Here is a 23,647-nt window from a genome sequence, read left to right on the forward strand (position 1 = left end):
GAATGTTCATTTACTGCTCTTCCTCACATATTTATTTTACCTATTTAGCTATCTCTGATGTCTATATTGTTTTTATTGAAAGTGTGTGAATGTTCAACCCATTCTGTAAATTAAACATGGACTGGTAGTTTATTTACCTATTTAGCTATCTCTGATATCTATATTATTTTTATTGAAAGTGTGTGAATGTTCAGCCCATTCTGTAATTTTTCACAGCTGTCTAAGTTCTGAATTTCCAAAAAATAGAGGTCAAAAGAAGGTCAAAGGTGCAACTAACTCCTTTGAAAAGTAATCTGAATATCCAACATCTCGTCTACACCTACCAAGCATGATGTACTTAAGGTTACCGATGTAGGTATTCTTGAAGTGGATGACTCGTGGGTTCAAAACTATCTAGAGTTTCATGCAATCTTCTTTACCAAAATAAATTGTGTTTAAAGAAGAATATGAATATTCATGCTTATTAGTTAGAATTATGTTTGTGTTAAATAGGTGCACTTCAAGCAAACTGGCAATTTGCTTGTGTTAGGATGGGCAGCCTTTTTCCTTGATTGCAGACAACAATCAGTCCCCTTGTATTATGGCTCTGGCAAAGGAAGAACCTCTTACAGAATTCCATCTCGAGAACAATATTTCACAGATTGTTGTACTACATGCTGGAGTTAAGGGCCTGATCAAGGTTGGAAGTTTTATGTGGCATCCTTACTCTTTCGCTCATTTTTGCCGAAAGAATTTCATTTCTGCTGAAAGAGTTTTAATGTAATGCTTATGTTGATTATTTCATTTTGCAAGAGGAAGAGTTGCAGTCCCATCCAAGTTTCAAGTGACACAGTTCAAGGCATTCAAAGTTCAAAGTTCAATACCTTAAAAGATCAAGGTAGTTTTAAATAAGTTTTAATATATAAAAATAAACCATATTATTTCTTGTTTTGCTGGGAATCATTGCATGCAAAGATGGTGTCTCTTTTATATCACAATCAAATGACATGCACACATTGGTATAATTGTGTGCATCTCAAAGCATGCAAGAAAAAGAATCATAAGATTAGTTCAAATGCTTTTTTTCAGCAGATTTGTTCAAACGTATTGTTTGAGAAGAGGTGTAAAAATTATAGTTTCAAATTCCTTGACTCTGTTATTTTTTTATAGACAAAATATTTATTAATAAGTTTGGAACAGATCTTTATTATCTTTAGTGTTTGTTTCCTTCTCACATTTTTCTGTTTCTTCCTTCTCAAAATTGATAACTCAAATCTATGATTACTATGACATGTCCTTGGGATGAATGTTAATTTGTAAAACCACATTTCTCAGATTTACGAGCATACTTTTGCATGTGCATCAAATCTATGATATTTGATTTGATAGATCAAGTTCTACATGAACAACCTAAATGACTGCATTTGAAAATTCCTTTTATATTGCATATATCTTGTCCCTCCTTCATTGACAATCTAGTAATGAGCTAATTTTCTCCTGCTTGCTAGATTCAAAAATGTGTTTTGCTGCTTCATCACTACAAATGAGCTATTGTCTATCTTGATGATACTTGTTAATCATCTCTGCCAGCAACTTAACAGCTGAATTGTGCGCATTGTTGTTTGGACATGCTCCTATCAATACTCAGCAATGCACACATCATGGGCCTTCATTCTATTGCCAACGATCATACAACAACCCACAATCTCAAACGACATCCTTTACATCGTGAAATTCCTATCGGCTACATACTTGCACCCTGCCTTGGTGCAAGCGCTTGTTGTAGTTTCTATGTAAATTCTTTGAAACAGAGATGCTGTTGGAAAAAATTGAGGATAGCCTGTGGATGTCCCAATTCCATTTTCATTTCCGATGGTCTCATGTACTCATCTCCATCTCCATTACTATCCACATAAATCTCCATCTCCATCTCCATTACTACCTATAGACAACAGGTGGCTGCTATTTGTGTTCTTGGCAAATGAGTTAAAGGACTTGTACATGGAGAGTGAATTGCTAATGAGTTCAGAGAAGTTCACAGCCTTGGACGACATGAGAGAGCTCTGATGGGATTGGTGGCACTAAAATCTGTTCAAGCAGGTTTGTTTGTTTGTGAGAGCAGCGCTAAGTCAAACAAGGTAGTTTGTACTGATTGGACCCTTGCTTGTGCAAAACCTTAGATGGTGTATTGTATCCCAAAAGAGAAGCAAACAATCTCTCTGTTGGCTTCTGAATTAACAGCTTTTAAATAACCCAATGATAGCTAATTCCCATGTTCAATGCACCTATTTAGACACCGGGGCCAACTATAAGGCTATTTAATCTCCTTCTTCTCTTCAGGCTCTGCAAAACTTAGGCAGGTGTACCTCAAATTCATTTATATGGTACCAGTGTTTAAAGCATACACTTGAATCTAACATAGCAGATAATACCCTTAATCTTCTAATACTTATATATAGAACATAGGCATGAAATAGCTAATAACATAACCTATGAACTAGATAAGATAAGTGAGGGTAACTCTTTTAGCTCGTTCAACATGAAAGGGAAATGATTTGATTAATGGTGTTGATTATCAGTAGGACTAAGGTATGAACAAAAAAGACATGCATTCTTCAAGCTGATTAGAAACATGCATTCTTCAAGCTAATTCCCATGTTCAGTGCACCTTTTCAGACACCGAGGCCAACTATAAGGCTATTTAATCTCCTTCTTCTCTTCAGGCTCTACAAAATCTAGGCGAGTGTACTTCAGATTCATTTATATGGTACTAGTGTTCAAAGCATACACTTGAATCTAATAAAACAAATAATACCCTTAATCTTCTAATACTTATATATAGAACATAGGCATGGAATAGCTAATAACATAAGCTATGAACCAGATAAGATAAGTGAGGGTAACTTTTTTAGCTCTTTCAACATGGAAGGGAAATGATTTGATTAATGATGTTGATTATCAGTAGGACTAAGGTATGAACAACAAAAACATGCATTCTTCAAGCTGATCAGTCCTTTATCCATTGGGTATTAACTAAGTTATAACATAGACATGGATACCCAAATATACTCATATACTCGTATATCTGATCTATCCATCCACCTTGCAAATAGACATCAGTGTTCATAAAGACCTCATACTAATGAAATATCCTTCTCAAATAACCAGCAATCCTGTCAAATACATCAAGCATTTACTTGGCTCTTTGTTCCAACAACAAAACATACAAGACATACAACTTTAAGGGGCTGCAAAAGGGTTTAAGTTCTTTGTTCCTAAGTCACAAAACATTGCAAATTATAGAGATAGGAGACTAGAATCAGAATGAAATTGAGAAACTAACTTTTTGTATTCATTTCATTGAAACCAATACATCAAGTGTATACGAAACTTAGATAAGACACAACAGACGACTATATTAACTAGTTGCTTATAAGAAACGACAACACTACTGTCCATAACAGAGAGATACTAAAGAATATGGTATCACAACAATGGAAAAACCCTTCAAACTGGAACCATCCTTGCGGTATTACAGTAGTGAAAGAGATTTTTACCAAAATTCTGGAACCCTTTCCTCCTCATCCTGGAAATCCTTATAAAGGATTGCAACAAGCTACAGATGAGAGGACACATGTCAGAATACTGACTGGAAAATACATGTAGAGATGTCATTGATTTTGCATTCAAAATTCTTTTTATTTAGATGAAACTAGGACAATGACCGCTAAATCGACATGCTGAAACTTGCTATAGAAGTCCTCAACTTGATTCGGTTTGTCCTCTACTGCCTTTCGTCATGAAATTTTTCAATTGTCTCCGAAATATTTACTTCTTTCTTGGCGGCTGTTCCACGAAACCGATTTTATCTGATTTCCACCATATCCTTACTCCACCATAAATTCTGATGTTCCTTAAAATTGTGCTGCTCGAGCATCAACCCATCCATCTTTTTGGTGCTGACCTACGCCATGCTTTGTTTCTTTATCAATACTTTTGCCACCCTAAGGTCAAACCCCAGCTGATTGCCAAGTGAGATCCACATATTATTATTTGAAATTTCATTGAACCCTTTTAAATTCTGATCTCACGATGTCACGATTTCACGATACATTGGAGAATAAGCTTGTCGTATCATCTCTATAGGGAAGCATTGGCTTTACGATCTTACGATTGTCAGAAATTAACCCTTTATCGCAACATCGTAAGCCTTGGAAATGGCTTCTATGATCATACGATACCTCAACTATCGTGACATCGGAACACACCTGTTAGCCACTAATGATCCTACGATCGCGGTTTACAGTCCCTTGGCATAGCATCTTATTCCATTTTCATTTGCCCTATGATCTTACGATCGCGGCTAGCTATAGACCATTTGTAACTTTGGCAGTCAAAATTTCAGCCCTCATTGATGTCATGACACAACTTATTGTAACATCGCGGCTCTATCTCTTACTATTTGTGACCACATGATGGCGGTCATCTTTTCTGTTATCGTAGCATCGGAAACCTTACACTCTATCTTTACGATCTTACGACGCATTGCACTTTGTAAGATCAGAACCCAAACCTTTTATCCCTAAGATCTCATGATGAAGCATAGTCGTATCATCTTACCATCGTAAAATCGTAGCTTCACCTTCTACAATCTTACGATCGCCAGCCCATCGTAGCTTCGGAAAGCATGTTGGAATCATCTACGATGTTATAATACCCCCTTTGTAGTAAGATCATGACCCAACATATTACCCTTGCATCATAAACTTACAATCTTATGATCGCCCAATTTTATCGTATGGTCGTGGGCCAACATTTCAACCTTCATGATCTTACAATCATACGACCACACGATGAAGCGTAGCATCTTAGCCCATGCAAATCATCCTCCCGATCTTACAACTGGTGTAAGATCGCAACTGAATATCTTGACCCTTTCGACAATACGGCTGATCATAACATCTTAGGTACCTTTTCTTATCTTTACAATCTTATGACTGAGCGTAAGATCGTAACCCCTTTCCTTCACGGCTGAGCGATATCGAATGAAAGAAAACTTCCTCTTATGATCAATACTCCTTCGAAAAATGAACCTTGACTCTCCATGCGATCTTTTGAAGCTACGAATTGGCTTTAAGTTGTGACGATGCGCCAATACTGAACATCAACTGCATCTTCGATTGAGAGATATTGAATGAATATATACACTGCTTTATCGAATATATATCATAACTCATTCGACAAGTGACCCTACCATTTCCTGTTGGCCTTTCATCATTCCTGGAATATGCCACATGTTCGCTTCTAATTTGTTTGTCTCTGCTCTGGCTTCACCACCTGGGCCCGCTAGGACATGTGTCCTCATGTCGTATTCTCACATTGTTTAAACTACTTGCATCTTCAAAATGCGAGAATATGATAGCCATAGATCATCCCAAATTTGACGATCAGGAAAATGCATACCTTTTTTACTGCAGTTAACGTTGAAGTCAAATCACATCATGCCACTTGGAAAGTTGTTCTGATAGTAGCCTCTTAGTAGGTCGAGTTTATGAGCATGCCCCACCAGTTCCACATGTTAGCATGTGGTATTCTTGCATTGGTTATTCATTGACCAACTTCATTCTGCAAATATATGACAATCGTTGATCTTGGAAGATCTGACGGATGGGATACACTCACCATTATTTCTTGGAAACTGAAGAGAAAGAGGGACCCGCAGGGACAAATGTGAGCTAGTCGTGCTTTCGTGACTTGAAAACTTTAACTCATTGTAAATCCTGCGACCATGCGAACCAAGCCATCGCCCTGTCACAACTCAAAACCCTAGTAACCATTAATCCCTTGCGATGTTGCGACACGTTGCAATTAAACCATCAGATGAACCTCATTGCTCAGTCGCAACAATAAAACCTTTAATGCCAAATGACCCTGCGACTATGTGATCAACTGCAATCGCTTCTTTGCACCACAAACCACGCAATGAGCCCTTAATAGCCGCGAAGCCGTGCACACCATGAAATGTAACTGTTTCGCATAGTCGCACCTCCACAAACTGTTAGCGTAGGAAAAGGGGCAATGTTGCGACCAAAGCAGTCCGAACATTGCTACTTGAAATTTATAAAAGGCAAGACATATACCAAGGCGAAGGATCAAAACTTAGGGATATAAAACATACACATGATTTTTAATGTATCCCTCTTCAAAAAGGTCAAAACTCTAATTGAAACAAAAGACAAAGAAAAGCCCTGGGTTTAAACATGAATGACAGTTTTTCTGAAATCCTAAGCAGTCTAGGCAGAGAAATTCTTGATTTTCACAGGTATTTTGCAAATTCTTGGGTAAGTAGAAAATCGGGCCAACACTCTCCATGCCACACTTTTTTTTCTTTAGGGCATTCTTTTGAAGAGTCCACGTGAAGTCTCGAGCCTTCGTCACCCTTCGTAGGCTTAAGCTCACTTGGAGAGCTATGTTAGTGAGATCGTGAAGATTGGCTGGCCATTTGATAGGAAGCCATGGATGAGATGTTGTTTGAGATAGCGAGTATTGTTACATACCAGAGAAACTGTTGTAAAAGCATCTTCTCCAACAAATTTGCATAAATTAACCCATCCTCATGGTATCTTTTTCTAGAATCAATTTCTTAATGATTTCTTTCACTTTTGGTTGATTACACTCAACCCAAAAAACTTGTTCATAACTGGTTTGTATTTTGTAATAAGGGAGCTAGCAACAACAAGGGCTGCAGCAGATGTTGGTACAATTATGGGAAAATCAACATACCAGTTTATGAGTCCTTGCTTTTGTTGATTTTATGTTTGATGGTCCAGTAACTTGTAGAGAAGTTTGTCATCTGGGTTCAATTTTTGAACAACATAGCACACATACTATATAGATTAGAGTGCCAATATTTCCTTGATCATCTAGGGTGGTTGTTATACCCTGTATTTCTTGTTTTCAACACACTGACATCATTACTTCGCAATTTATTTCATTTTCCTCTAGTTGCACTGTTGAGCAAATTGCACCCACTGGTAATGTTGTTTGTTTTCTTCAACTCTATGTATGAGAACTCAAAACAATCTGTGGGGTTCACTAGATCTTGATGTGTAATTGTTTTGGGAAATAAAGTTCAAAGTGCATTTGTGTTACTGGCAATATTTTCAATTGGAGTTTCATAATAGATATTCTTAGCATTATTTTCAGAATATTTAAACGGAGTTCTATTAGTTTAGCTAGCTTGGATATCTCAGATTTTAAGCACTTTCTCTAAACCAAGAAAAAATACAAAAAGATAAATAAAAATCTCATCAAACCCCCCAAAATTTTATCTCACTAGTGAAAACTGAGTTCTGCAATCAAACCACACCATTCCAAGCCATGTACCCAGTTGGTATCTTTTAAAATAGATGTGTTAGTCCTTATTGTTTGATCCATAGGTAGATGTATTTGTCCTTATCCTTGGATGAAAGTATGCTAAGCATAGTGAGGCTAGTTCCACTTTTGCTTGACATGAGTAGAGACGTGCATGTCGCTGCTCTTATCTTATAGTGTTTGGTTCATGAACTACTGTGTGTGGTCATCAAGTACTATGATGTACTTTCATCCAATGTGTAAGGGGAGGTGTTGGGAATTAGTGTTCACAATGTTGTTAGAAATATTGCATCGTAGGATGCATATAATAATTCTTTTATAGGTTTCTTAAATAGGTTGTATAATAAGTGGTAGAAATTGAGTTGTTAAAACAACTCAATATAATTAAGGATGTTGTTTTGGAAGTTTATTATAAAACAGGATCAATGAATCCTTTAAATATATATGATATTTTATTGAGAAATTGAGAAACATGAAATCGTTTGTGTTCAATTTTTTGCAGCTTCTATCTAGCTCAGTTAAAATTCGCTTACAAGAACTGGGCTGATACTGTTATCTCATGTGGTCACTGCATATATTTACCCTTCTAATAGATCGGTTTTCGTATTTATGAAATAATATCATTTATTTTTTTCTTTTTGTGATTTCAAAATTCATATATTTTGCATTGAGGACACTTGCATATTGAAGGTTAATTAGTTATGAATAATTAGTTTTAACCCTTTACCTCGTCTTTTAGTTTTCTTTGTTAAAATTTGTTTCTTGTTCTTTAAATATCATCGTTCCCATTCTGTCTAAGCATAGCAAAAAATAAAGAAATATTGCTTTGATGGATGCCGGAAATGCATTTCTAGATGTTTGGACAGTTGAGGATGAGGGATGTCATGATGTGGCAAACACATTCGTCTAGGATATGAGTGTAGTGTGTATAGAGGAGGCAAGAGCATCAGTAGAGACGAGCTCTAATGGTGATTTGCTTCCTCCTACTAGAAGTGAATCTATTTCTTCTTTTCTTACAGCTGGTAGCATTGGACAGTTGGCATTGTCACATTTTCAGAGAAATCAGTTGTGGATTGCAAGGGAGTAGATTGATGCTTCCACATATAATTTCTATTGTATTGAGTCAATCATGAAGTATTTGCTTGCTTGGATTTGCGGGAGGTTTCATACAATATATCTAAGGGTGCTCTCCTTCGTAGCTCTCGTGCTATTCGACGATTGGTGAGGAAGATTGTAGAGATCTTGGCTACAATGCTTCCCAATAGGGATTTTGTGGTTGGGCTTGCTGAGAGGGTTGCCCAAGATCTTGCTCGACCAATAGTTCAGAGTCAGAGATTGGAACCATCCTTTGATTTCTAGTTCGATGACGAAAAGCCCTTGACAGAGATTGGGAGTTTTTATTGGCATTACATTGTGAGGAGTGCTCATCACTTTTCTTTTGACCCACAGGTGGAGGACTTGGTTTTTAGTGTTATGGATGGTGATAGAAGGTTTGGTGATCATTACACCCGTAGAGGGTGTACTTCTCTGCTAATGGAGGGAGATTTTGAGATACAAGGTATTGTGAAACGGTTGGATGTGCTAGTGAATGAGATGAATCAAAATCACAAACGGATGACCCAACTGATTTCAAAGCCGAGATTTAAATAGAGAATGATATCAGTTTTTTTAGGAGCAGAAGGTGATGATACAGTTGCGACTTTAGATTTGTAGGACATTTCTTATGAAGCACTGCATGAGTTGGGTACAATTGAGGTGGAATGTGATGAGGATTTATGTTAGGTTATGTTTTTTACTCAAATCCTTTGGCACCAAAGATATTAAATCAGTTCTAAGAGACTCACCAGAAATAGGATCATCTAGAATAGGACTGTTAGAGTACCAAAGATTCAAATAAACAAATCCATTTATTATTCTAAGTAGAGGACCCATGTCCATAAAGTCAAACGATGCAGTTGTTGGCTTGAGTTCGCTAGATCATGTATTTGATTGCGATGCAATGATGGTGGGAGTAGGAGCATGCGAAGATACTGTCATATCAACAGCCACTTCTATGTTGGTTGAGCCATCCAATGAGGAGTTTAGCAATATGCAAGCGGTTGTATGTGTGCTCTAATGGTAGTACACTTGTCATTGTTGATGAGGTGAGCAATGTATAAGCAAACTCTATAAGTAAATATAATATATGATAATATACATGATTGATGATAAATCTAAAAATGAAGAGTTGATGATAATATATATGTATATTTGTATATATATTATCATCAACTTATTATATTTACACATTATCAAATGCCAAAATATTGATCATCTAATATATATCGGTTGTAATCAAAATACCAATCAAATAATGTATCGATTACAAATCAAATACCGATCACATTAATTGTATATTGGTTACGCTATTTCATCAATCTGCTATTGATATTTGCTATTGGGCAGATTGTTATTGATACAAAATGATTTTAGAGGCATGACCACATAGGGTCATGAATCTATGTGGCATGAGCCACATAGGGTCATGCCCCTACATAGCCATGTCTCAATGAATATTTATATATGATCAATCATAACTGCAGAAATATATCAACAAAACATGGTAATATATATCTCGGTTAGAAATTATAGAATTGCATATATATATATATATTGGAATTCTTTACAATAACTAAGAGGCGGGCAGTGAATCAGTTACTCGAGGTTCAAATATACAAATAAAACTTTTCACAACTCAGTGAACCCATATCCATAAAATATTTTCATCATGCATGCATCCATTAGATCATACAATCATTTAAATTTGTAGGTTACTGTCAAATCAACTTTGCAGAAATGTAAGAATGAAACTTAACATATTCAATAACACATTTGAGACAATGATTTAATGTGGAAATCCAATTTGGGAAAAACCACTAGTAACATGTTACTCATTCTCACTCTTCTAAAGTGATGTCCTGTGAAAGGCCAATCCTATTAAAGGTTACAATGCACACTGTTAAATGTGATCTGGTTAAAGGATTTCAATCACTCTGTTAGGAGTGAATCTTGTTAGAGCACTTTAGATCATTCACTTGGAATGTCACCCGGTTAAAGGATTTACAAATGACTATTAGGTCAACCTTAATCCAAAGGATTTACCCTAGAATGGTACAATTATTAGAAAGTAATAGTAAGGCTTGATCTAATAATAAATTGCAACACGCTTGGAGATTATAGATCTCCATTTCAGTTCTCCATTCTTCTTGGCTTTCACATACTCCAACTTTGTTAGCTTGTTCATCCTTCAAGCATCCATATCCTTAAGCTTTCTTGCTTTGCTTGCTAATGCAATCTCTTCTCTTAGGTCATTGAATGAAGCAATGCTCTAGATCATTGTCTTCTTCAGGTTCTCACACATGACTACCTTTGCTTCTGACCAACCATCTCTATAAATAGAAAATTAAGATATTTTGTTGTTCAACCTCCATTGTCCATTTTAGAATTAGGTTGGATTAGGTAGGATTCAATGAATCTATCCATCATTACATTTTATTCCCTTCTAATCCTCTTTGAATTTTCCTCAAAACGGTTCATTTTGAATTTTGTGCCATCATCTCATCAAGCTTATCTTCCACACAGTTCACACAATCGAAGAAGTCAAACTTGTCAGCTCAAATTCATCGAATTCATGATCTTTTTCATAATGTTGACAGTCGACACTAACTTGCTTTTGATGCTCGACACATGCTGCATTTCTCGACATCCACTATCAAAACACTCGGCACAAACTAAAGTTTATTGGTGCTTGACATCAACTAAACTTTACTCGGCTTACACTAAAATTTGACTTTGCTCAGCTCCAATTGATTTTCTTCTCGGCTTACACTAACTTTTCTAGGCACCTACTTTGCAGATTGTTAATCTTGGCAGACACAATTCGTTTAACTTGTTCTTCTGAACTTAATCAATGTATCCATCATTTGCAACCTTAAGTAGATTATGCAAATAAAATCTCCTACAACAGCCTATAGTGATGTGGTGTTGAAGAAAGTTTTGCAGCTGACAGTGAAGAACTTGGAGGGATTATATAATGACAACGACCCTACTTTTGACAAGAGGGTTTAGATTTTGAATATTATGGTAGAGATGAGATTATTTTATATTATGATTGACCTTGAATTCGATGATTTAATTCTTTAGTTGTCAAAATGCTTCTTGTTCAAAATTAGGAGCTAATCTAGGAAGTGTAAAGACTCACATGTACACTATTATATCTTCAATTCTTGATGTAGATATTGAAATTTGCAAGAGGTTGCAGTCAACCTTGTTAGCCTTTTGGAGAGGGGAACATAGATATTGCAAAGGCTCGTTTCAGTTGATGATCTCATCTGTAGCATTCAAGCTCGTAGAGGAAGTAATTAAGCATACAATCAACAGATATCAAGATCGTATGAAGGATAGTGAGCTGATCTTTATGGGTTTACATGTTAAAGGAACCCCTATGAGGCAGGAACACATTTGCTTGACATGTGAGGACACTAGTACATCCGATCATGTTTTTGGGAAAAATGTAGATAAGATGATTTCAGCTATGGATAAGGAACATACTAGTTTCTACGTTGGTTATCCGAAGGTTAGTGAAGACATGATTGTGGCATCTTTGGTACGTTATGGCAGCACTCACAGGATGGTTGAGGATCTCCATAGGAAGGCCCAAAAGGGAGGGGAAGGAGATTTGCTGCTTGTTGATTTGCAAGCAGTCAAAACAGCCATTGAATATCTGAAATCAAATTATTTGTCTATTTTCCGACAGGAATTATATTCTTAAGGTTACTGGAATATATGTTGTTCAGTTGAGTAAAGGAAATAGAGAGCTTAAGTATGCTGATGAGGCATTGGATGATACACAAATTGCTCTTCATGAAGCAAAACTCAAGTTAGGGTCACAAATCATACTAGGGAGCATGAGAGTAAAGAGAGGCAGGAGTTTTTCTAAGAAATAATTAATGAACTTGGTGTCATTCAGCAGACTTGATTTGGATAGTTGTCTCAAAAGACCAAGTACCAAAATTTCAGATCACATTCAACTTGTAGACAACCCTTTGTTTGAAGTCAATATTGATTGGATATTGGAAAATTTGCTATTCGAGTTTGATGATGGCACACTCATTGATTTTGGCCAAGAGTTCCTAATTGATATTTGTTGCAACCAAGAGGTTGCTACCTTGACAAAGGGACATAACGCTGATTACAAATCAGCCTTCGATAGAGATGTGGATGCAGTATAACTAGAGTGCATACAATGAGAGGAGCAATGTTGTGGCAATTGAGCAGCTGGGATACTCCATCCATTATAGGTGCCAAGTAGCAAGATATTACAGATAGTGGGGAAAGTGGATGACCCTTTTGTTTGTGGGATCTAGCAGGAACATTACCATGGTTCATAATGTTTCCAGGAGTTGGTGGGTGCACAGTTGAGTTTCCACAATTATTTGACCACACTCGTGCTTGTGATCTCAATTGGAGTGAGATTCTTAGTCGGATTGAGGATCTTCTTGTTTATGATGGTAGCACACATCAGGTTGTTCTGGTTGAACATGCACATGGGATGGTTGGGATCCTGGCATTAGCACGCTTGATGTATTGTTATCATGGGAAGACAGTGAATGGATTTTTCGTTCATATCACAGTAGCACAGCGGGTTGTCAAAGCATTATTCATGATGTTGATATAGGACCCAGGTATCATGGTCGCATGCTTGCAATTGTTTGAGGGCAAACAATCTCGAGAGGGGAGGACTATAATGTCCCCTTTTTTTGGGACATTAAAAATTGACAGGCCAATCTAGTATATGACCTTTGAGGACTTAATACAAAATTATTAATTCAATTTTAATTAAAGGAGAGTGAATAAGAGATGAGTGGCCTGAGGGACAGGGACAAGAATACAGAAGTTGAAGAGTCATAGGTTGGGTCTTTAAAAGGCGGAGGAGGAGCTCATTTCTTCATGCTTGGTTTATGATTCAGATTTCAATCTCTCTTGAGAGAGTTATTTGGACAGCTTCAGCTTTCATCTAGTTTGAGGACGTAAACCCTCGTGCCGGTAGACAGTGGACGCAAACCCATTGTTCATGGAGACATCACATTAAGTGTCTCATGTGTGCTTACAGGTTATATTCTTAGTATTCCAATCTAACTATAAAATTGTGTTTAAGATTGAATTTTTGAATGTTGGTTATTGTATTGTTGACGTATAATGCTAGGATACCAATTCTTCTTGCATAGGCCAGGCTTCGACATCCAAAGCGGACAGATCCAAGAGCCTACGGCGGGCTTTCGGCCAACTTCCGCTATGCTTTCGGATGCATCCGAAAGCATCCACGGGCCTAGCAGCCAAAAGGTCCAAAATAATATTAAAAAACAAAAAAAACTAGTTAAGTTGCCCATTCAACACACGTTTTAATTGCATTTTCTAGGTTTTTTTTTGCTATGAAACCCTAAAAAAACCCTAAAGGTGAATATTGTAGCATTTACAACTCATTTTGGAACTTTGTTTGCACCTACAACCACTTCTCTTTTTGGTCTCTAGTTTGCATTGTCATTGTGAATTCAAGTTTCGCATTTTTGAAGAGGATCAATCGAAGAGTGAGAGATAGCTTTCTCAAAGGAGTTTAAATCATTCAAGGTTCTTGAGTATTTTGATGAATTTTTTGGAGTTTTTGATGAATTTTTTCATGTTCTTGAAAAAATAAATCAGGTTCTTTTTTTCAATTTTTTTTTATGAAAGATATGTAGAAGCAAGTTTGGGTATCTATTTTAGTAATTCTTTCTCACTTCTTTCCACTTGTATGCATGATGTTAGTCTAATTAAAATTTATTTATTTTCTTATAGAATAGGTTGCAAAAAACTAGGCAAAAATGGATATTGGTGGTAGTGTTGGTTCCCAAAACCGTAGATTGGAATCCTATGAACCTTGCCTGCTCGATGCTGGGATATCCAACCTATTAAGGCCAACTTGACGGGATTGATTGATGCGATCCAAATCCCCTACGCTACCGGCTCTACAAAACCGAGGTGGGTGTACCTGATCCTGGACAACAACATTAAATCCAACATGCTTAAAGTAGATTGGTTAGAACGCGAATACAACAAAAGCTTTCAAAACGACAAGAATTATAGAAAGCTTCTAGCCCGCAAATTATGAATTGAGAATAAATGATTGTATAAATGTGATAATGTTTTAAATAAAAAGTTATTATAAATTGATGCAACAAATGAATATATTAATTCGTTGAAGGAAAGAAATGAAACAGTGGCTAGCATATGGATTATGAACCAAGAGTAAAAGACCAGTGCTTAATTAAATGGGCAATCGGAGTCAATATTATAAGTTGAAACGTACAACTTTATAAAATTCAATATATATTTAAACTATAAACAATTTTAACAATTCAAACGCGACGGATCAATTATACAAACGTAATTTTAAACTAGTCTAGAATGCGCTTTAACTCTTGTGATATGGAGACAAACTAGACATAAATATAGAAATAATTAAATATTTTTCAATATTTGTGCTTATCAAATTTTAAATGCAATAATGACCCAATCCACTTATCCGAGTATTAAAATATTTATAGAAAATAAATAAAAATATTTATAAAGGACACAACTTAATAATATTTTAAAACTCTAATGCAAATAAATTAAAATAAATATTTCTTACAAATCTGAAAATAAAATTGTATTGGAGACCCTCCTTATAGATGATCTGTCCAATACAATTCGACTCCAAAATCGCACAAGAATTCATTCGGTAATCCACCATCCACAGGCTTAATTCAAAAAAATCATTTCTTTGCCAATGAAAAAATATAATGTATCATAAGTGCATAAGATATGTATAAATTTATAGGAATATGAATACGAATTGTCTTATTTTTACATCTATATTTATAGACGTGAGAAGATATGAGATCTTTCCAAAACGTCATACCATTTCCAAACTATAAACTAATTTGTATATTTCGCTAAATCATATGAAAAGTTAATGCCTTCTGAACGTTAACTTATACCCAATTTGATTAACGTTTGAAGATAAGAAAAACTTGGTAAGATTATTTCTGTGCACCAATTGCACCAATGAATTTTGTGCAATGAATCGCTATGTTCTTTCGCACACACCTTTCTCCTTCCGCACAAGCTCTACTCTATTCGAACTTCATCAACGGACAAAGATGGACAAACCAGTTAATAGAATGGCTCCGGAAACCTTGCATAGTTCTTAAGTTTGACCGCAACTACATTGAAGAAATTGCAGTCACGAAATCTGAAACATTCATTGGTATTGCTGCTCTTTGTGATTCAATTTTCTTTTTCTCAACATCTTCGTCTGGGGCATCTTGTGTTTGTGCTGATGCTTATATTCCTCCAGACACTCCTGTGCGTGATGGTTCCTTCATCTACCTTCTATCGGGCTTATCTGAACATTCCACTGTAACTCAATCTTTGACAATCCTATGAATTTTTGACGCATTTGTATATGATTGCCATGATCATGGGTGGATATCCATTAGATTGCTCATGACGGCATGCTCCTGCTGCACAAGCTCTCTTCTTTTCTGTGTTTCGTCATTAATCTTGCAAAAAAGAAAAGTATCTATTAAAATAAAACCATTAAACGCAATTTGAGAAAACAAAGGCTTCCACGGCTACTTCTAGATGAAGAATGATCTCCCAAATAAAACCAAGGTGTAGAAATCACGTGACTTCAGATTCTTTTATGAATGTCAATATATGATTTCAACCAGGGCCTTTGAATGATTTTGGGAATCGCATAGTGTATCAACAAATCGTTGCAAGCACTTTGTCTCTAGCGGCTCTATGTTCAGGCCTGACTTCAATCCCAATTGCTTTATACTGGAATAGACTTGCATAAATGTTGAGCATTTGTTCTTTGTTCAATTCAAACTCCATTAACGCTGAAATCTTCTTGTTCCTTAAATCTCCCGTCAGTATCATACTGATGTCTCCAAATCTCTACCAAAATATATGGTTTTCAAATCAAGCATTATTTATGTCTCCAATTCCATCAAAAGGTAATCAGTAGCTGCATATTCTGTAGCTTGCCTTTATTATGGAATGTCTGGAAATTCATCGTTGCCTTTTGGATGAATATATGCATTTTCATAGGGGATGTTGAATGTTATGAGTAGTCTTCTTATTTGATTCTGTCGTTCCTTTAATAGAACATCTGCAACTTCTAATACTTATTGCTGTTACAATCTTTCTTTGATATCTACAGCTGGGCTGTATTTAAGGCTCTTAGTTTGATGCTTGCCATCAAATTTCTATTTTCCAAGAAATGTATTGGTAGTATGCTAGTCTCTGCCCTCGATGCAATCCATCTCTCCATCTGGTTTTTCTCATTCAGAAATATTGTAACTACATGCTTCTTTTACCTTACACTCAATCATTTTTGTTCAAGGATGAATTGTTGTTTACGTTTGTAGCTCACATCAAAAAATTTCAACCTTGTAAGTGGCACTCTATTTGTTGCCTCTTTAAAATTCTGATTGCAGAGATGCATCTACACGTGACTATATTGGAGCAGAAATTTCCAAAAGCCTCTCTAAGACATGGAGGTAAATCATTAAATATGGCTACTATTTTGATAAATACATCCCTTATCAATCTGCTATAGGGCCATTAAACTGAAAATGACTTCATAATCTTCCATACCTACTGAACTTCTGTTTATTTCTCAAAATAATATACACTAAAATGCTCTTTTGCGTACAGGTCTAACTTGAGATACTTGTACTTTATATAAATCTTCTATAATATATATGTTGTTGTGAAGTTCAGATTGAATCTTCATGCACGGTACATGAAATTTGTTCACATTTTCCTATCCAATTGGCTATCACTCTGACAGCAACCATATCATGAAAAGGACCATAATCTCTTTGTAAATAGCTCACAAGGTCTCCATGTATCTGTTCAAGAATACCATAACATTTCTATGAATGATTGGATAAAATATGTTGAGTGGAGACTACAATTTGCAAAAATATCCAAGCTCCATCAGGTAGTGCTAGTCAAAGTTCAATGGGGGGCCAAGGAGGGGAAGGGACTGATAATTTCAAAACTGACATAGGTTCTCCTTAGTGGAGACATACAATACTGCTATCATAGGTTGTAGGAGGTGGCTCACACTATTGAAAGTGCAATTATTGTCAAACTAACAAAGGAAAATCTTTCAATAGCTCATATTCTTGAGTGAAGCTTCATTTTATTGGCCCTGTTGGCAAAGGATTTGGAATGTGCAAAGGCAAAAATTGTACTAGGATGACTTGTGCAGAAATACTTTCGTTTGTAAGAGAACAAGAAGTTGTCGATGCATTGATCAACAGATCAAAAAAAAGCTACTATATCAAGGTCCATCCTCAAAGAGCAAGATGCATGCACCCACTAAACCAATTGCATCCTCCCAACACCCATTCTTGCAAGTACCTGTGCTAGGAGAGGATAAGGAAGAAGTGGGAATTTCAACTTGCAAAAGAGGCCCATTGCACACTGCATTTAAAATGGAGGCAAGAGACCGCACTGATGAAGCTATTGCATGTTGCCTCTATGCGAATGGGTATCCTTTTAACTTGGTGAGATCGCCATATTGGAAGGAAATGGTGGCAACAATCAAAGAATCACCAGCTGACTACACAAGCCCTAGGTATGAAAAGGTGCATATGATTCTATTGCAACAAAAGAAGAAACATATAGAGAAAGACCTTCAACCAATGAAAAATTCTTGGAAAACTTCGGGTCTAACTATTGTGTTAGATGGGTGGAAGGATACAAGAAATTGACCACTGATTGATGTGATTGCAGTTTCCTCCAAAGGGGTAATGTTTTGAAGGCTATTGATTGTGAGGGTCAAGTGAAGGATTTTGAATTCATTTCCAGAATTCTCATCAAAGTCATCGAGATGGTGGTAGAAGTGATCATAGACAATGCCAAAAATTGCAAGGGTGCATGTGTTTTAGTTGAGAGTCGGTATGAGCATATTTTTTGGACACCATGCACTGTTCATTCTCTTAACTTGATCATGCAGAGGATTGGCACTCAAATAGATTGGGTGAAGAAAATATACTTGGGGGGGGACATACAGATGTTTGTGAGAAACCACCACATGTCACAATCCATTTTTAGAACATACTCCAAATTGGAGTTGCTGAAGGCAAATTGATTTTTTTAAATTACTAAGTTTTGCGGATTTGTAATTTAGTTAAAAATTAAAATTAATAATTATATTGTCAATTGACATATTGTTAACTTGCTTAGGTTCCTGAGGCCTGTTTTGTATCTCATACAATTGTTATGAGATGACTCCTCAAGGTAAAAGATGCATTGGGCCAAAAGGTCATCAGTAATTAATGGGGCATATGGAAGATCTCAAATTCAAAAAGAGGACAAAGGATCAGGGATTTGATCTTGAAGGAGAGTTGGTGGGCTCGTGTGGCATATGTATCAGATTTCACCGAGCCCATCATGACTATGCTCATTTTGTTGATACAAATGCACCTTGCTTGGGGGATGTGTCTGATGGCATGGACACCATGGTTGAGAAGGTAAAAAACATTCTATACAAGCACATGAGAGTGTAACTACACAAAGTGAAGCCTTATGCAAACTAGTGGAAGCAATTATCCACCATCGCTAGAATAAGATGACTACCCCATTGCACCTCTTTGCATATGCCTAATCTCCTAGGTACTATAGTGAGGAGGTAGTTGGTATGCCGGGTAGAGTTGCACCATTTGCGGATGAGGAGGTTGCTGAGGGGTGCCACAAAGCTCCTACAAGACTTCCCACTGGAAAAAATGCATGAAAAAGTGAGGGAAGAATTTGGGCTATTTGGTTCGGGATTAAGGCATTCTCCATTTGCACTAAAGGACCAAAATAGAATGGGGGCTATCACATGGTGGTACATGTATGGTCAACCTTTCAAGCATCTTCAACCTCTTGCAATCAAGTTCCTATCACAAGTTAGTTTTTTTTTTTTTTGTAAATTTATTTTAAACTTTTATGTTTACACTTGCATTCTAGAATTTAGTGTTTCACACATTCTTTAAACTTAATTTGTTTTTCATTTGTATGTTTTGTGACAACTATCTAGGTTGCTAGTTCTTCAGTTGCTAGTCCATTCAGTGAAGCACAACTAGTTGGGCTCCAAGAAAGCTAAGGACTTGGTCTTTGTCCACATCAACTTGCATATTTTGTCACTTAAGAATGATCATTACAATGAAGAGGCAACAAAGCTTTGGGATGTAGCCCCTGAGTGTGCAAATTTGGATGCAACACTTCATGATCTCATTACAGTTGGAGAAAGTGATGATGATAGCATGGCACGTGGTGCATCTAGCATAAGTGAAATCATGTTTGGTTCATATGATCTTTTAGTAGTTGGAGATGATGAGAATGTGGTTTTCTTGCGAATCCCTATGATTCAGAGTCAGACTCTGATGCAAGTTGATAGAATCTTCAATCATTAACTAAGTTTTTATTTTGTTGGAATCTTGAACATGACTTATTTGAAAACTTATTGTCTAAGACTAAACTCGAATGTTGGACAAGCACATATTGATATATCATATGAATTTTGAAATATCTTGAATTTTGATAAGTATCATAGTCATGCTATCAAATGATTTGTTTTAGTATATTTCTTGCATTTCTTTGTATATATTACACACACACACACACACACACACACACACACACACACACACACACACACACATAGACAAACACGTTTCCTCCCGCATCCGCATCCAAAAAAAATTCCCGAATCCCATATCTACTTCCGAAATCCGCATCCAATTCGGTAACTTAGGTATAATGCAATAACATATTCTACAGTATTTTATGAGAATCTACTGGTTTATAATGCATCTTCATATGTTTATGTTCCAAAAATTATCTTGAGGTCAAATCGGGCAAATATCCATTGGGGATATTTCAAGAACGGATCTATATCTCTAAAAAATAAAAAATTCTCAAATGCTGCAAATCGGCAACTTAGAATACTACAAAAAAATAAAATATATTCATGCTTATTATATCCCAAAGCAGCGACCTAGTGAAAGGTTGTGACCAGGGAATGGTTCAGCCTAATGTTGATTCCTCGGGACCTTAGCTAAAAAGGTAAAACTCCCTCCCTGTTGAATTGATAGACTCCCTTGCTTGGTCCTGTATTTGTTCAAGAAAAAGAGAACACCACCTTAGCCCCCGGTTAAGTGGAGAAGGCCCAACATGCAGAGGAGATTGTTCTCACCCAAGCAGGCATTTTTGACACGAGAAGCCACGAACAAAAAAGGCAGAAAAAACAAAAATTCCAAGGAAGCGTCAAAACCTTAGTTGCCGATTCGTGACATGAATCCGATTCGGGCACGTGAATCGGATCCGTGGATTCGGGATTTTTTTTTTTTCCCAATTATGATTCGTGGAGGATTCGTGCATATATATATATATATATATATACTAAAAAATAAGAGAAATATACATAATTCTAAAACTAAATCATTTCATAGTATGAATCTAGTATACTTGATCAATGACATTGATAATTAATCTATTTTCACGATTATAAAGAAAATCAACACATTCACATTGAATTACTGAAAGTGAAAGCTTGTAACATTCAAAATATAGATCATTAAACTTAAAGTTTATAACATGATTTACTCATAAAAGAGTCAAGAGTCAACACTAAAGTTTTTTATTTAATCATCAAATGAATTTTCAAGAAAATCCGCATCAGAGGGGTACTGGTGAGCTGCAAGTGCTGCATCTGTATCAGTAGAGGAACCCAAACCACTAGTAGTAGAGGGGATTGTTAACTCATAATCCTCCTCCTCATCATCCACATCAATCAAAGTGGATCTAGCAAGACCTCGGATGGTCATATCTAAATCAGGAGTCTCGGGTGCTACATCCCAAAGCTTTTCGGGCCCCTTCTTGTACTTAGGATCCTTCCGTGACAACAAGCGCAAATTGTTGTGAATGAACACAAGGTCTTCTGATTTTTTTGGAGCCAACCGGTTGCGTTTGATTGAGTGGATAAAGGAGTAAGTACTCCAATTCTGCTCAGCGGCAGAAGAGCTGGCAACCTAAAGAGAAATTAAAAATTATCAATACAACAATCAAGATAAATAAATTAAATAATAAATTCAAGGAATTGAGAATGTTAACCTTAAGCTTAATTTTACAAACTTACTTGGGATAGGACCTTTATGGCAAGAGGTTGGAGGTACGTGAAGGCTTGCCCATGAAGGTACCACCATTTGATGGCACCCATCCTGCTTTGGTCTGCTATGGCAATAGGGTCGAAATCCTCACCTGAGTTGAAAGCAGCAAATTCACTCCTCACAATTGCCCCAATCTCTGGATCTTGGAATATCTTAGCTAGTGCCCTCTTATACCCATCTGCAACCTTTGCATCTCTAAATGGTGGCACTCTACCTGGAAGGTGAAGTACATCTGCACAATAGTACCTGGGGATAAAAAAGACAATTGAACACTATCAAATATCAATAGCACAAACATTGGATAAAATAAGCACAAACATTTGATAAGAACTACAGTACCTCGGGGATAGAGCATATGCAAGGAGGTGCAAAGGTGTGGTCATCTTGTTCTATCGATGATGAACAATTTTTTCCACCTTCTTGTAAAGGGTGTCCTCAGGATCATTCTCCCTCCTCTGTATGACCTAAGATATGAAATATGAATAATAATTATAATTAGTGAATATGTCAATTTAAACTTTAGAATCTAGATATCTCTCAAATAAAAAATTGTTGTAAAAGAGCGTAAAACTTACCATTTTAATTTTTTCCAGCATACTATCCATGGAATCATAAATATCCCCAAGGCATGGCTCATCACTATCTGCGAAGCGAAGCATTGCCATTATTGGATCAGTGATTTCCAACACATAACTCACAAGACCCCACCAATCCTCATCTAGTATCATTCTTCTCACATTTAAAGCCCTTGCTGTATTGGAATTCTTCCAAATGCCCCATTGGGGGCTAATGACCATATGCTTCAATGCTTCTTTTACCTTCACAAGTCGTCTCAAGATGATTGTGTGAGAGGCAAAGCGGGTTTCAGCAACCTAAGAACATGTTAAACTCAAGTTAGTAAAACATTTAAAAATTAAAAGATGTTAATGTAAACAACAACAAAAATTAATAATTGTGGAATCCAATAATATTCAATTATATATTAAATATAAAAATTTACCTTCAATAACTCCAAGTCCGAGAAACTCCTAAAAATTGCTTGTGACATGTGGTGATTTGTCACAAACATTTGAATCTCTTCAGCTTCCTCATATATCCTTTTCACCCAATCTATTTCGGTGCCAATTGCTTTCATCACTAAATTGAGAGAGTGGACGGTGCATGGTGTCCAAAAGATATGATCATATCTAGACTCTACAATTATCCCTGCAGCCCTGCAAACTTTTGCATTGTCCGTGACCACTTGAACAACATTATCAGGACCCACTGACTCTATGGCATCAATGAGAATGCGTGAAATAAATTCTGCATCTTTCACTTGCCCTTCACAATCAACTGCCTTCAAGAACATTGCCCCCTTAGGGCATACAGCAATAACATTGATCAATGGACGGTTTCTACAATCTTTCCAACCATCCGAAATAATAGACACACCCGATTGAACCCAAAAATCTCTTATTGGTTGAAGTTGAGCCTCTACATTTTTCCTCTCATCATGTAATATGGTAGTGCGCAACTTCTCATAACCAGGCGGTTTGTAACCATGGGGTGCATCATTTATTGCTTCCACCATCTCCCTAAAATAAGGTGATCTAGCAAAATTAAATGAAACACCATTTGCAATTAAACAACGTCCAATTTTGTGATCAGCAATGTCTCTCTTTTCAATTTGGAATGCCCTATCTAGTCGGCCTCTCTTGCGGGTGAGTGGAGATGGGTCTTCATCTTCATCATTTGTAGTTGGCATAGGCAAAAAAGGATGTGTTCTTGTGTTTGTTTGATCAGATGATGGTGTTGGTATATTTGTTTTTTGGGAAGCACCACATTTTGCTTTTGCAACTGCTCTATCAGCATCATCTTGCTCTTTTGCTAATGCTGCTATTTGTGCAGCTGGTAATCCCTTCTTATCACTACCTTGACACATGTGAATTCCTTCACCCGCAGGGCCCAAAAAATGTAGTTTTACTCGGGAATAGGAGCTTCTATGTTGTATGTTGCAAAAA

General features: G+C 36.5%; 1 protein-coding gene across 1 annotated transcript; it reads right to left on the reverse strand.

The window, feature by feature from the left end:
• Nucleotides 1-21,011: 21,011 nt before the first annotated feature.
• Nucleotides 21,012-21,825, reverse strand: LOC149548113 (uncharacterized). The gene is made up of 2 exons (XM_089794831.1): nucleotides 21,614-21,825; nucleotides 21,012-21,506 (listed from the first exon to the last, which is right to left on the reverse strand). Exons 1-2 carry the CDS (start codon nucleotides 21,692-21,694, stop codon nucleotides 21,120-21,122), a joined length of 468 nt encoding a protein of 155 aa, XP_089650957.1. The 5' UTR covers nucleotides 21,695-21,825; the 3' UTR covers nucleotides 21,012-21,119.
• Nucleotides 21,826-23,647: the final 1,822 nt, after the last annotated feature.

This window comes from Cupressus sempervirens, chromosome 7 (genome assembly GCF_028749045.1).
Source record: "Cupressus sempervirens isolate cs-2001-9-10 chromosome 7, ASM2874904v1, whole genome shotgun sequence".
Lineage (NCBI taxonomy): Eukaryota > Viridiplantae > Streptophyta > Pinopsida > Cupressales > Cupressaceae > Cupressus > Cupressus sempervirens.

Excerpts from the sequence above, each read along its gene's own strand:
- LOC149548113 (XM_089794831.1), bottom strand. The coding sequence starts at position 21,694 with ATGGGTGCCATCAAATGGTGGTACCTTCATGGGCAAGCCTTCACGTAC. Across the intron at positions 21,507-21,613 it reads CCATAAAGGTCCTATCCCAA|GTTGCCAGCTCTTCTGCCGC; the intron begins GTAAGTTTGTAA and ends ATTTCTCTTTAG.